The sequence below is a fragment of the Phragmites australis genome, chromosome 7 (assembly GCF_958298935.1).
Source record: "Phragmites australis chromosome 7, lpPhrAust1.1, whole genome shotgun sequence".
Lineage (NCBI taxonomy): Eukaryota > Viridiplantae > Streptophyta > Magnoliopsida > Poales > Poaceae > Phragmites > Phragmites australis.
In genome coordinates, this window is record NC_084927.1 from 37,683,734 (window position 1) to 37,696,474 (window position 12,741).

The 12,741-nt window shown below is 44.4% G+C and overlaps 2 protein-coding genes across 3 annotated transcripts; both read right to left on the reverse strand.

The window, feature by feature from the left end:
- Positions 1 to 118: 118 nt before the first annotated feature.
- Positions 119 to 1,767, reverse strand: LOC133925242 (protochlorophyllide reductase-like). The gene is made up of 2 exons (XM_062371138.1): positions 1,615 to 1,767; positions 119 to 1,472 (listed from the first exon to the last, which is right to left on the reverse strand). Exons 1-2 carry the CDS (start codon positions 1,669 to 1,671, stop codon positions 366 to 368), a joined length of 1,164 nt encoding a protein of 387 aa, XP_062227122.1. The 5' UTR covers positions 1,672 to 1,767; the 3' UTR covers positions 119 to 365.
- Positions 1,768 to 3,031: 1,264 nt separating this feature from the next.
- On the reverse strand, positions 3,032 to 6,855 carry LOC133925243 (phosphatidylinositol N-acetylglucosaminyltransferase subunit P-like). Of its 2 annotated transcripts, none has more exons than XM_062371140.1 (5): positions 6,492 to 6,855; positions 6,086 to 6,204; positions 4,615 to 4,692; positions 4,478 to 4,532; positions 3,032 to 3,686 (listed from the first exon to the last, which is right to left on the reverse strand). In XM_062371140.1, exons 1-5 carry the CDS (start codon positions 6,851 to 6,853, stop codon positions 3,632 to 3,634), a joined length of 669 nt encoding a protein of 222 aa, XP_062227124.1. In that variant the 5' UTR covers positions 6,854 to 6,855; the 3' UTR covers positions 3,032 to 3,631. The 2 variants fall into 2 exon arrangements, with proteins under 2 accessions (XP_062227124.1, XP_062227123.1); XM_062371139.1 differs by having other exon boundaries at positions 3,033 to 3,581.
- Between the last annotated feature and the right edge of the window lie 5,886 nt (positions 6,856 to 12,741).

The following is a 12,741-nucleotide window of genomic DNA, read 5'->3' on the forward strand; positions in this document are numbered from 1 at the left end:
AGCTTTCAAGCTAAATTAGCCTCAATTTTAGATCAACTGCTGCCATGCATTCCTGAATTTGTTCTTGGCTAGTTGTACAAAAGTAGAAATAAGAAGCAGAGGAACCCAAAAGATGATCTCAACTTAAGCCTGTTATTTTATTCCATGGCTTGTGAAAAAGAATTGTACAGCGCACGAGATCGATCTGCTCGTAGATAATGACAGGCATGGTCTCATCACCAGCTCCTAAACACAAAGGTTACTACTGATCGTGCACATCAAACAACGGAGCAAATTAAAGCTGCCCTGCTGATCCCTTCCCTGCTCGACGGAGTTGTCACCCCGGCCCGCCGACGACGTCCGTCCGCCAACGTACGTCAGCTAGCTCAGGCGAGGCCGACGAGCTTCTCGCTGATCTCCCAAAGCTTCCTGGCCTTCTCCGGGTCGCTGGCTTCCTGCGACAGCTGGTTCTCGAACGACGCCGAGTCCTTGTTCCAGCTCCAGTACACGCCGGACTTGGTGAGACTAGGGTCGCTCACCACCTGCGCCAGCCTCTTGCCGGACTCCGCCTCCGACACGAACCCCTTGGTGATGAACTTCTGGAACGGCGGGAACAGCAGCCGGAACAGCGGGATGTGCTCGCGGAATAGCCCCGTCGTCGCGATGCACCCTGGGTACAGCGACGCGAACGTGATGCCCGTCTCCTCATGGAACCGCCGGTGCAGCTCCTGCATCGTCAGCATGTTGCAGATCTTGCTGTCCTTGTACGCCTTGGCGCCGTCGAAGCTCTCCGCGCCGTCGATCATCGCCGACCCGTTCTGCCCGCGCAGCCCGCCGGCGAGCCCGCGGAGGTCGCCCAGCCCGGCCTTGGGCGGCACGTTGCCCGCCAGCGTGTTGGTGTTGCCCGTGATGGAGCCCAGGATGATGAGCCGCCGCGAAGGGTAGTCGGACTTGTTGAGGTCGTCGAGGAGCAGCCGCGCCAGGAGGAAGTGGCCCAGGTGGTTCACGCCCACGCTCATCTCGTACCCGTCCGCCGTGAACGTCGGCGTCCGCGCCGTGGGGCGGTAGATGGCGGCGTTGCAGACGAGCGAGTCGAGCGGCATCCCGGAGCGACGGAAGCTTTCGACGAACTGTCGGACGCTGTCGAGGGAGGCGAGGTCGAGGTGCATGATGGTGTAGCTGCCCTCCGCCATCCCCGCCGACTTGGCCGCCTTGGCCGCCTTGAGGAAGTCGCGGCACGCCATCACTACGTGCCACTTGCCCGTCTCCGCCAGCGCCTTCGCGGCGGCCAGGCCGAGCCCGGACGACGCGCCCGTGATCACCACAACGCCCTGCCGCAGCGTCTTCTTGCGGTCCGCCACCGACGTGCTGGACCCCGGGGTGGCCACGGGCGCCGTCGCCACCTGCGCTCTCACCGAAAGCGACGGCACCTGCAGCTTCTTTTGGGTGACGCTAAGGAACGCCGTGTCCTTCACCACCGCGCCCAAGCTGCCCTGAGTTAACAGCAACCATGGATAAGCTAGCTAGCAATTGTGTTAGCTGAACAAATTACCCACGAAACAATGTACTGACTCCAAACAACTACAATTTGCGTCAATTTGCATGTTCGAAACGATCGATCTTGTGGTAGAGTACCTTCTTGGGGTTGGGGACGGAGAGAGTGCAAGGGAGGAGTGCAGCCTGCAGAGCCATGAGTGGAGCTTGGAGTGTAGCTCGCGAGCTCAACTGGGAGGAGTTGCACTGGTGTTTGCGGCGAGGTGACTACGTTTGCTTGTGTACTCTCCGAGGTGGCGAGTGGCAGTGAGCTCGGGGGTGGTACTTATACGCGGGCCGAGGAGTGAGGAGCGCCACGGAGAGAGGATAAGGGAGTGGGCCCACCTGCCGCGGTGGCGGCTCCCCAGCCAATCACAGCGCGTGGCCCGGATTTTCGTGGACGATATTTTCCTCGAGACATCGCTTCAGCCGACGCAGGGGACGGCGACGTCACGGGATCTTATGTGCAGGCTTGATGCATTTCTTGTACAACTTTGATGACGTAGTCGTTGCTGATTGGTGATTCCGGTGGGGCATGCCGGCATGGTGATGTGCCCGAGGGTTTGGATGGTGCGACTATGTTTGGGGCCAGAGCATTGGATCCGAAGCCTGCAATTATTATCCAGCATGGGGAGGAGCGGCTACTGGCGGATGGGACCAGTTCGTACGTAGATCTGTTGTTTTGCACGGATCGCGATGCGGCTTGGGCGTCACAAGTGCCCACGTGGGCGTGCGGCAAACGAGTGGCTGTGGGGCGTGACACGTAGGAATGACCCATTGGGGCTTTCGCTGATGTGGCATCCTACGTGGTCCCATGATATTGATATTTACACTTTTCACCTGTGCCAAAGGCAGCGATAAAATCCTAACGGTTACAACAAACGTGGAAACTCTATACAAAATGGCATACAAAAACTAGACTTGGTTGTATGAAGTTCAGAAAAAGTGTAGTGTAGTCCCGAATAGGACTGTGTTCTACGAACTGCTTAGTTTATCGTCCCTGTCTTTGTTAATGACCATTAAGCAATGAACGAGAGAGAGTTTTACTACATTCTTCATGCAAAAAGAGAAGGACTCCATAGCTCGCTATTCAGTACAATTAGGTGAACCCAGGTAATCCATCAAAATTATATTCTACAGGGATTGAATCGCAGAGTTAGAAAACGAACAATGTGTGTATAAACATAGCAACATAACTGACCCCGTGCAAATTAAACTAATAATATATAAATTTATATCTAATATTAAACTACTCATTGGTGACATCTAAGATTTTTAAGGGTTCCCGGGCATATCCGAAACACCCATAGCTCCACCAATCACGAGGAAGGTTTAGGTATCACTGGGAACGTACGGTAGTGAATTCAGAGGCATACATCAGATTGCATTGTTAGCCATATGCGCTAATCAGAACCGCATGGATGCTCCTTTTGAGTGGGCTCCAATATATGCATCATTAGTATTGGTTCTGGGACAGATTCCCAACGATGACAGACAGGCCACAGTAATATATGCCTAAAACTTTGCAAGTTTATCTGTCTGAACTACTTGAGAATTGAGGCCTTGCGAAAGAATTCCGTGTGAAATACCACATGGGGCTGCAGTGTGCTCTAGATTAAGAGTAGAATGATCAGCCATGAATGGAAGTAGCACGCACAGATCGAGTATACATGTTGGGAACAGAGACGAGCCGATTGGAGTAGTTCAGCATAATATGAGATATACAGTGAGAGAGGATTTGAAGGCGAAGAGATCTAATCTAATAGTGAGAGGCGTCTGTAGAACATCTTTCTTCACAAGAAGCAGGTAGCCTTGATTTCTGACATGGCGTTCTCACCATCTCTAGCCAGGCAGGCCTGCATCCTAGCAACAGCGTGAAACGGAGGCCACCCCGTCCTCAGGCTGCTCGGATCTTCAGGCTTCTGCAATCCGTCTTTCGTCTTCAGGCAGAACTTGGATGTGTAATCTTAGCTCTCTTGCTTGTTGCTGTAACAGCTGCTTCGGAAGCAGGGCCTCTGGATTGAACACAAAGTATACTGAAGCTACATTGAACGGTCGGCACTTCCTGCCTGGCAGTTAAGCAGAGGTCAGGTCGCTTACTGATGAAACCGTGACCCCATCACGCATGAATGACCTGTCTTTGCAAAGGATGTAGAAGCCTCTCCATGTGAAGACTGAAGAAGCCAAAACACATCAAAACTAGGGTTAACAACTTTGTCTGCCTGTGAGCGCCGATGCAGCAAATCGACGCTACTGTTTCATGGGCTCAACCTAACAACCTAGACAAGTAGTGCTTCCCCCAGCAATGATCAGAAGCAGTGACCTTGATCCATTCTCCTTGAGGGCCGCTTAGGAACACATGATTCGCAAAACACAAGAATAGGAAAAACACATGATAACAACACCCTAACACCTTAAATCCAATGGAATGGAAAAACACAAAAAAAGTACAAGAATAACCGTTTGGATGTAACACAGGAAAAACAAATGAACTTTTCCATAAGTTTGGACCTTATGTTAGAAATCCTCCAAAATTCCTATGGAACAAGTCATTCCATAGGATTTTCATACGAATTTGACAAGCCAATTCCTTTGTTCCGAAGGACCCTTATAGGAAAAGTTACTAAGGATTGGACTCCTCTAAAATTCCTATGAAAATCCTACAATCCAAAGGGCCCCTGAAACGTTTACAAGCCGCCAGGAGTAGAACTAAGAGATCATCCACCCACTGACCCACCCATCAGTTCAACAAGGCAATGACTTACAAAGAGCTAATAGATGCAAATGAAAGAATTAGATACCTATGCCCCAATATAGTGACAAAAAAAATACTATAATGTATTCCATTACTGCCCAGCATAGGTAAATACAGCTGACGTTCTGACAGAGGGAAGGCTGGAGGTTCCTTCACAAAGAAAAATGCTGAAGGACCGAGTTTCTTGATTGCTTATTAAGGCACACTTACAGTTTACTTGATGTGGATTCTTTCTTCATATTGCTAGTGTCCCCCATCTTGTGCTCTACGCATAAATAAGGGAGATTCACTTTCCATTTGGAGTAATCATCTATCACCAAACATAAGATTGTTTATTTGATCAATACTTATGTCTGAAATGGGTTCAATGGGACTGTCCGCTTCCATTGCAGGAGAAAACGTCACACGCTCCCGACTATTTTCATCTGCAAATTAAAAATGGCAATAATATAAAGAACAAGAAGAGATTAACAATTGTGAAGAGTGAAGAGTATAATATAATGGAACCAATGTCACAAACATCAAGGACTGAGCTATGCATGTATATATAGGAGGTGTGGATCAAAATTGAATGAGAATGTATTGTTCAATCAGCTGTGCAATGTCAACAAGCATTACGCTACTGGCGTCAATCTGTTGCATTGTTGGACAGAGGTACAAAATTTCATGTGTAGGGTTGATTATGAGCATGGGGAAGCTCAAGTGTAGAGAATTTTTTTTTATGGAAAATGTAATAACCAAGATCCAACAATGCGAACATAGGAAGGAGGAAGGGAATTCGGTCTCACAAAAAATGGTGTTGAAGGAAGTTGGGGGCGGGTGGCGAGGAAGTTGAAGCCCATAAAAAAAACACTGCTATAATGTATTCCATTACTGCACAGCACAGGTAAATACATCTAAAGATCTAGACCGAGGGAAGGCTGGAGGTTCCTTCACAAAGAAAAATGCTGAAGAACCGAGTTCCTCAGCTGCTTATGAGGCGCACTTAAAGTTTCTAGATGTGGATTCTTTCTTCATATTGCTACTGTCCCCCATCCTATGCTCTAAGCATAAACAAGGTAATCCCATTTTCTGTCTGGAGTAATCATTTGTCACCAAACATAAGATTGTTGATTTGATCAGTACTAATGTCTGAAATGGGTTCGATGGGCCTCTCTTCTTCCATTGCAGGAGAAAATGTCATACACTCCTGACTATTTTCATCTGTGAACCAACATGGGCAATAATAATTACAACAAAAACAAATTAACGATAGCAAAGATTAAAGACCAAAATCTAATGGAACAAATGTCGCAAACATCAAGGACTGAGCTACCCAAGTATATATAGGAGCTAAGGATAAAAAATGAATGAGAATGTATTGTTCATCAGGTGTCCATGTTTAGCACGCATTAAGCTCCTGGCGTCGATATGTAAATTCATGATGGCATGAACCTGCTTCATGTGACGGATAGAGGTTTACAAGCTCATGTGCCGGGTCGGGATAGCCTGCTGCATTCTACTAAGATACCCGAGGGTGTTTTGCCTAGTCTAAGTGATAGTTTATTAGTTTGGGTTTCGTTGGTTGACACAACCAAGTATTTTGGGGAGGTATCAGATCTTGGTAGTGTCCTGATCAAACTATACTTTGAAGTGTTGTGAGACTGTGGTTCTCTTAATAAGAAAACCAGGGGACCTTTTTATCTAAAATCATGTTTCAGGGTTGATTACAAGCATTGTGGAAGCTTATGTGTAGAGAATGTCTTAAAAAAGGGAAGGACAACCAAGAACATGCAGAACAATACGAGCATACAAAGGAGGAAGCGAATTCGGTCCCACCGAAAATGGTATTGAAGGAGGTGGGGGGAGGAGTGGCGAGGAAGTTGAAGCCCATATAGATGACCATGGACAGCGCCACCACCACAATCACAAACGATGGCACCGCCAATGCCCAATACCTGAACGAAAGTACAGCAACCAAGCAAGCCTTCAGTTAGCTAGCAAGTTACATTCATTCGACTTGATCTCACTTGACAACTACAAGTAGCAATCCTGCCAATGCATGCAGGTTTGATTTTATCTGAATTTTGGTCATCTAATGTCTATTCCAGTGCAGTAAATAGTATATGATGATACAAAAGTAGCGCGTGAGCTAAAACCAAATAGAACGAAATGGTCATGGACAGACTGGAGCAGAGGAAGCAAGGCCGGGAGGGTAAGAACTAAGAAGATAGAGAAGCAGTACTTGCTAGGGTAGTAGGTGATGCCAAGGGAGCGGAGCCATGGCTCGGGCGTGTAGTCCCAGGCGAGGTAGACGGCGGTGGAAATGACGGTGGTGATGGATCCGACGAAGCCGTACACCTCCGACGGCTTGGGGCCGTGGTCGCGGCGGCGAAGGAAGGAGACCTCGAGGAGGGATCCCAGTCGCGGTGGGGGCGGCGATTGCGGAGGAGGCTGACCGTCTGCCTTGGGCTGCGCACCACCAGCGACGGCGACGTCGTCGTCGGCGGCGGCGGCCACTCTGTCGTCTTCCTCTCCCCCTCGTCTTGGGCAACAGCGAAACGGGTGGTGCTTGCTCTTCATGGGCCAAGGGGGAAAATGGGCCATCAGCAAGTCGAGAACATGGGCCTTAAGATACATGCGCTCTCCACACGGAAAAGAATATATATATATATATATATATATATATATATATATATAGAAAAACTAGTATATACTCTTTACTATAATATATCATATAAATAAACTGGATATACTTCTTTATCACTATAAGTATATTTATATAAATATACTCATTCTAAGATACTCTAATACAAATTACATGAAAAAATCGAAAAGAACTCCATCAATTTTAATAGGTTTTGATAATACTTTTATATTTATACATAAAATGTAATATAGTAAAGAAATATATAAAAAAAATATACATACCACTTGAATGATCTTATATACTGACATGCTCTTCATGGGTCTTCATGGGCCAAGGGGGAAAATGGGCCATCAGCAAGTCGAGAACATGGGCCTTAAGATACATGCGTTCTCCACGCGGAAAAGAATATATATATATAGAAAAACTAGTATATACTCTCTACTATGATATATCATATAAATAAACTGGATATACTTCTTTATCACTATGATATTTATATACTCATTATAAGATACTCTAATGTAAATTATATGAAAAAATTGAAAAGAACTCCATCAATATTAATAGGTTTTGATAATACTTTTATATTTATACATAAAACGTAATATAGTAAAAAAATATGTACAAATAAAAAAAATATACATACTACTTGGATGATCTTATATACTCACATGCTCTATGTACGTACCATTTATCACATTAGACTCCTATGTTACAAGATACGTATGTGAGAGTATATACTCCCGGAAGTATCAAATATGTCCCTTTAAAAAAATTGTATAGGTAGGCTATCGTTGCTCGTTCAATGGGTGAGAACAAGATCTCACCCGTTGAACGGGCGGGAATTTATGAACTTCGGCGTTTAGTGTATTAAATAATCAGAGAAATGAACATCTCACCCGTTTAGTGACCGAAAACTTGGTCTTGCCTGCTGGAACATCTCACTCGTTCAGTGAGAGAGAACATGCTCTCGCCCGCTGAACGGGTGAGACAAAATTCTTTATTAATATACAACAGCATAGGCATATGTATAATTATTTTTTCTAATATAACCTTTGTATATGAAAATTTAAAAAAATATTGTATATTCATTCAACGAAAAATACAAGTTTCATAAAATCACATATATGTACACCATAGTAGTTGTGAAGCACAATGATTATATAACTCAGCACATAGGTTACATGTGCTAATAAATATTACATGGGACATGAGGTTTATCGTCGCTGCACGAATGGATCCTAACAATAAAAAATGACGGCAACAAACGTTGGCATATATGGTACGTGTAAAGACTAACCTAATAGCATATCACTGCTAAACCTAAAATGTCTTAGGGAATAAAAATAGATCGGATTACAATAGATACTCTCTACTAGGTGTATATATGATATTTGCCTTTTCACATGGCATCAGGGCCCATCACCTTAGCGTGATGGGATCTCTCTCACTTCTTTTCCCTCTATGATTCTCGTGCTTCAGCTGCAGCACGCTCCTCCGTTGCCTTCCTCATGCGCTCCTCCTCCCAACGCTTCAGCCGTAGTTCCTCCTGTTGTTGCTCGTACTCCCGGTGTTCGTATGCTTCCCTCCTCCACCGCATGCTCATGTCGACCCACCGCTTCTGATGCTTATTTTACTACATGTCGAGTCATTTCATAAAATCACAGATAGGTGGAGGAGACTGAACAAACAAAAAAAGATGGGAGATTAGTAAGACAGTGCATGAAGTCGTATGAAAAATATCACATGAGTGATCTATATCGCTATACCAGTAGGTACTTGTATGGTCCATATCGAGGAGGGTCGTATTGGTAGTTGACATATATGAAGAGGCTATGGGTGTAGGAGATGTCCTGGGACTCACGAAGCCTACAAGGATCACCACAGAACCATATCGGTAGTTCGACCCCCTAAGGGATAGAAATCCCTCAATGTTTTTTGGGTAGGTTTGGTGGTGTTGAGGAAGACATTGTAGTTGAGAGAGCCAAAGAAGTAGTGATCTATACATGATTGAGGGTGAGGTTATTTATGGTGGCTAGGAGCTGGTGCATGGATTGAGTGCATGGGCATAGCTGCGAGCTAGAGTATGGGATTCCCTGTGAAGGCTAGAAGAGTTGTGACATTGATGTTTGGCAGAGATAACCTATGAAAGTTGTTACTTAGTGTGGTCATTTCATTCTGCAAAAGTTTAGAAAAGAGTTATTGTTGCCTCTCGTGGAAATGTGGTTCAACTAGTGCAAACCATTGAGTTTGTTACCGCCAATGTATTTCACCTAAGGCATTCGTGTGTCGTATGCTACGTGTATCGTACTATTGTTGTTGCAGTTTATGAGAGTATTGTCAATTCAGTATGACTAGAAGCAACATACCATGATGTACTGTCTTAGCCTTACGTAGTATTTTATTGTACCATGTTATTTGTAATTAAATAAATTGTACCATGTCATATAACATTGTATTATGTTTGCACGCGTGTTAGTGGTAAGGTTTATAATGCGAATGGTTTTGATGTGGAAAGTTGCAAGCCAACGATTAATTGCCTGACAGGATGACACTACTACTCTGACCATTGCCTCTGGCATGCTTTCACCTACATGATGACGCTGGTTTTCACCTTAACATAGAGTAGGTTTCAGAAACTATACAGTTATCAGGGGTACCCCTAATAGGTTGGTGTAGTCTAGCGAATAGACTTTTCGATACTACCCTTAATAGGTTGGTGCAGTCTAGGCAATAGGCTTTTCAGTGATGCCACATATATCCACTACCGTCGGGACTTCATGTATATAAACAATATTCAATCGATTCTCTACTAACACATCTCCTGATCTTGAATTGAATAGAGATAATGGCGTATCCTCATCCTCCCGATGGTCCCATCGATGCAGCGCCTCCACATCCTCATTTAGACGTATGTGGTACAGATTACTATGGAAACCACAATACTCTTCCTTGCTTGTTTTGGCCGCCATGTCGGCATGGATTTTACGTTGTAGTCCAAGTTTATGAGCATTTCAGTGATGCAGGTCGTCGATTCTTCCATGTCCATATTTCAGAGTACGAATAAACAATAGTCACTTTCTTTCATATTATCTCCACACCATTTACTTATCTCATCTATCACTTTTTCTAAACGGATGATTGTGGGTTCCAGTACTAAATTGACCCCCGGATAGAACCACATATTCAAGAATACATCCGTCACCTTCACGTCGTCATTGAGGAACTACATGAACAATTGTGCCAAGTGAAAGCCAAAAATGTCAGAATATGCTATATCCCGCCTCGTATGGCGGGTCGGAGGAACAACTGTGAGAAATATCGATGTGTTCTAGCTGTCGACAATGGATTTGATTTCATATTTGACTTGTACTATTTTTCTTTCCCTAAGGCATGTTAGGTGAAACATCGGTACACCACTAGGGGTATCGTACATGCCATCGTTCATTCGATCGATATGTTTATTATGATTGTTATGGAATGGTGGTTGTACGAGTCATTGGTCCGAATAGAATCACAAAACAAAAATACGGTACATGAAAGCTATTATGGCAGTAACAATAATATAGTAGCATGCTCAGGCCATCCACCTGGTTAGCTGAGTACGTCAGGTGGTCTGGTGGAATGATCAGCCGCTCAGGACATCCAGCGGGTGGTGGAGTGGCGTACTCGTCTCGGAAGGCTGTGTCCCTGGAGTGGTGTGCTAGGTAGTTACGACACACCAAGCTTGTCGCTCTATCTGAAGATGAATTCGTACCCAGGGACCTGAGTAACGTCACTGCTAAGCAACTCCATGTAGCTACCATAAGCCTCTATGTACTCAAGAGGTACTGGTTTGTCCTTTGGTTCACTCATGAGCCTCCCTGCACGCTCATGTGTTTACTTCTTCGTCAGCTCATCTAGTATCTTTCAAAGAGCACCAAACTTCTGTTGCTGGTTCTGACCGCACAGCCTCTTGAACATGTTCACAAGGTTTTTGTTCTTAAATTGATGGAAGAAGTTTGCACTCAAATACCTCATGCACCACCTACTCTGCAGATCTAGCCACACAGGTCCAATCAAGCCATCGTATGTTCCATTTTGTAGATCCTTACTTGTCGCGAGCATCCCAGCATACCAGTCATGTATGAGGCACACGTTCGACCGAGAACCAATAATTATAATCCTCACATGATATAAGAACCAATATCATCTATTGGTGTTCTCACTCTCCACAAATACAAAGGCCAACAGTACAACTTGGTTGTTCCCATCAACCCCAATAGCAATCAGGATCTATCCCGTGTACTTGCTGCTAAGAAAAGTGTCATCGATGCACAGGATAAGCCGACAATGCTTGAAAGCTTTGGTATATGCTCCTAATGCGAAGAAAGATCGCTTCAGGACGTACTTACCAGATTTGGACAATAATGAGTATTTATTAATGTTGTAATATATCCCTGGATTCCTTCGAGCAATGGTCTGCAGCAAATATGGTAGATTGTCATATGATGCTTCGTAGGTCCCGAATCTCATCTCAATTGCCTTCCTCTTCGCCCTCCATGTCTTATTGTAGCTTATAGTGTATTTGTACTCTTCCTCAATTTGCCTGATTATGGACCCTAGTTCGTAGTTCATGTTATTCATAATCTGAGCATAGATCACATTGGCGACAAAGGCTGAGGTAATGTTTATGTGGCTGGGCTTAAGTTTGTCCATCATATAAGTGTGATCGATCACAATCAACACCTCCCAATAATCAACCCACTTCTCCTTGAAACCGTGCACCCGCCATGGACAATTCACCTTCACGCACTTCACATCATATTCCTTCTTGCTTAACTTCACAACATAAAACTGTCGTCGAAGCGATGTCGTCCATTGAGTCACTGCATCCTTCATAGTTTGATTAGTATGATACCTAGCATCCTAGGTCATCTCATTTTTCATATACTCTCAGGCCACCTAATTCCCCTCATTCACTAGAAGATTGTTGAAGTTCGTACTATTCCCATCCGCAGGAATATGAGCATCATCCTCATCATGTGAGATGTCATACTCAGGGGATTCGTCAGCCTGAAGATCATCCCGCTTCATCTGTTCAATTAGAGAAGGGATTTGTTCCCCCTTGTCTGCATCACCGATAGATTCAGTTAGATACTCCGATGAATATGCACCATCTGGATCGACATCATCCTCATGCTCTTCCTCATCACCCACCTCCTCCGTGTACCCCCATCCTGCATCTCTCCCACTGCCTTCTTATTCTTCCATTGCACAAGCAATATAGGAGGCAAACCTCTGTGCACAATATCCTGCATGTACCTTTTCCACATTGAATCTTCCCAGAGAAGGTACACCTCTCGGTACACACCATCTCTCACTCGGTTGCCCACAATGTTAACAGTTATCTCGTGAACCTTGGGGTCTATTTTGAAACCCCGCATCAACCGAGCGTAAAGTGTCCGACACTTTTGTGCATAGTACTAGAGATACCCTTATCCATTTGGTGAAATACGAACAGTACTACCCCTTCCGGACCATATAGTATTTCACTGTATCTATAAAAAATCCTAAACTACTACATATCCAACATATCTGGCAACGATCAACAAAAATACTAACATTATTATGATAGAACAGAAATAATTATGTAACACTACATCTACAATGAAAAATTGATTACAAACATAGCATATAATCTATACTGCAACAAAATATTTTCAGATCGCTACATCAAACACCTCTAAATCATACATCTATTGAACCAGTTATGACTACACTATATCCAAATCATATATCTATTACCTAACATATGTCTAAATACTACATCTAATTGCTAAAAAATACATATAAAAAGGATCTA

Excerpts from the sequence above, each read along its gene's own strand:
- LOC133925242 (XM_062371138.1), bottom strand. The coding sequence starts at position 1,671 with ATGGCTCTGCAGGCTGCACTCCTCCCTTGCACTCTCTCCGTCCCCAAC. Across the intron at positions 1,473-1,614 it reads CCGTCCCCAACCCCAAGAAG|GGCAGCTTGGGCGCGGTGGT; the intron begins GTACTCTACCAC and ends CTGTTAACTCAG.
- LOC133925243 (XM_062371139.1), bottom strand. The coding sequence starts at position 6,853 with ATGGCCCATTTTCCCCCTTGGCCCATGAAGAGCAAGCACCACCCGTTT. Across the intron at positions 6,205-6,491 it reads ATCACCTACTACCCTAGCAA|GTATTGGGCATTGGCGGTGC; the intron begins GTACTGCTTCTC and ends ACTTTCGTTCAG. Across the intron at positions 3,582-4,477 it reads GAATCCACATCAAGTAAACT|GCAGGAAGTGCCGACCGTTC; the intron begins GTAAGTGTGCCT and ends CTTAACTGCCAG.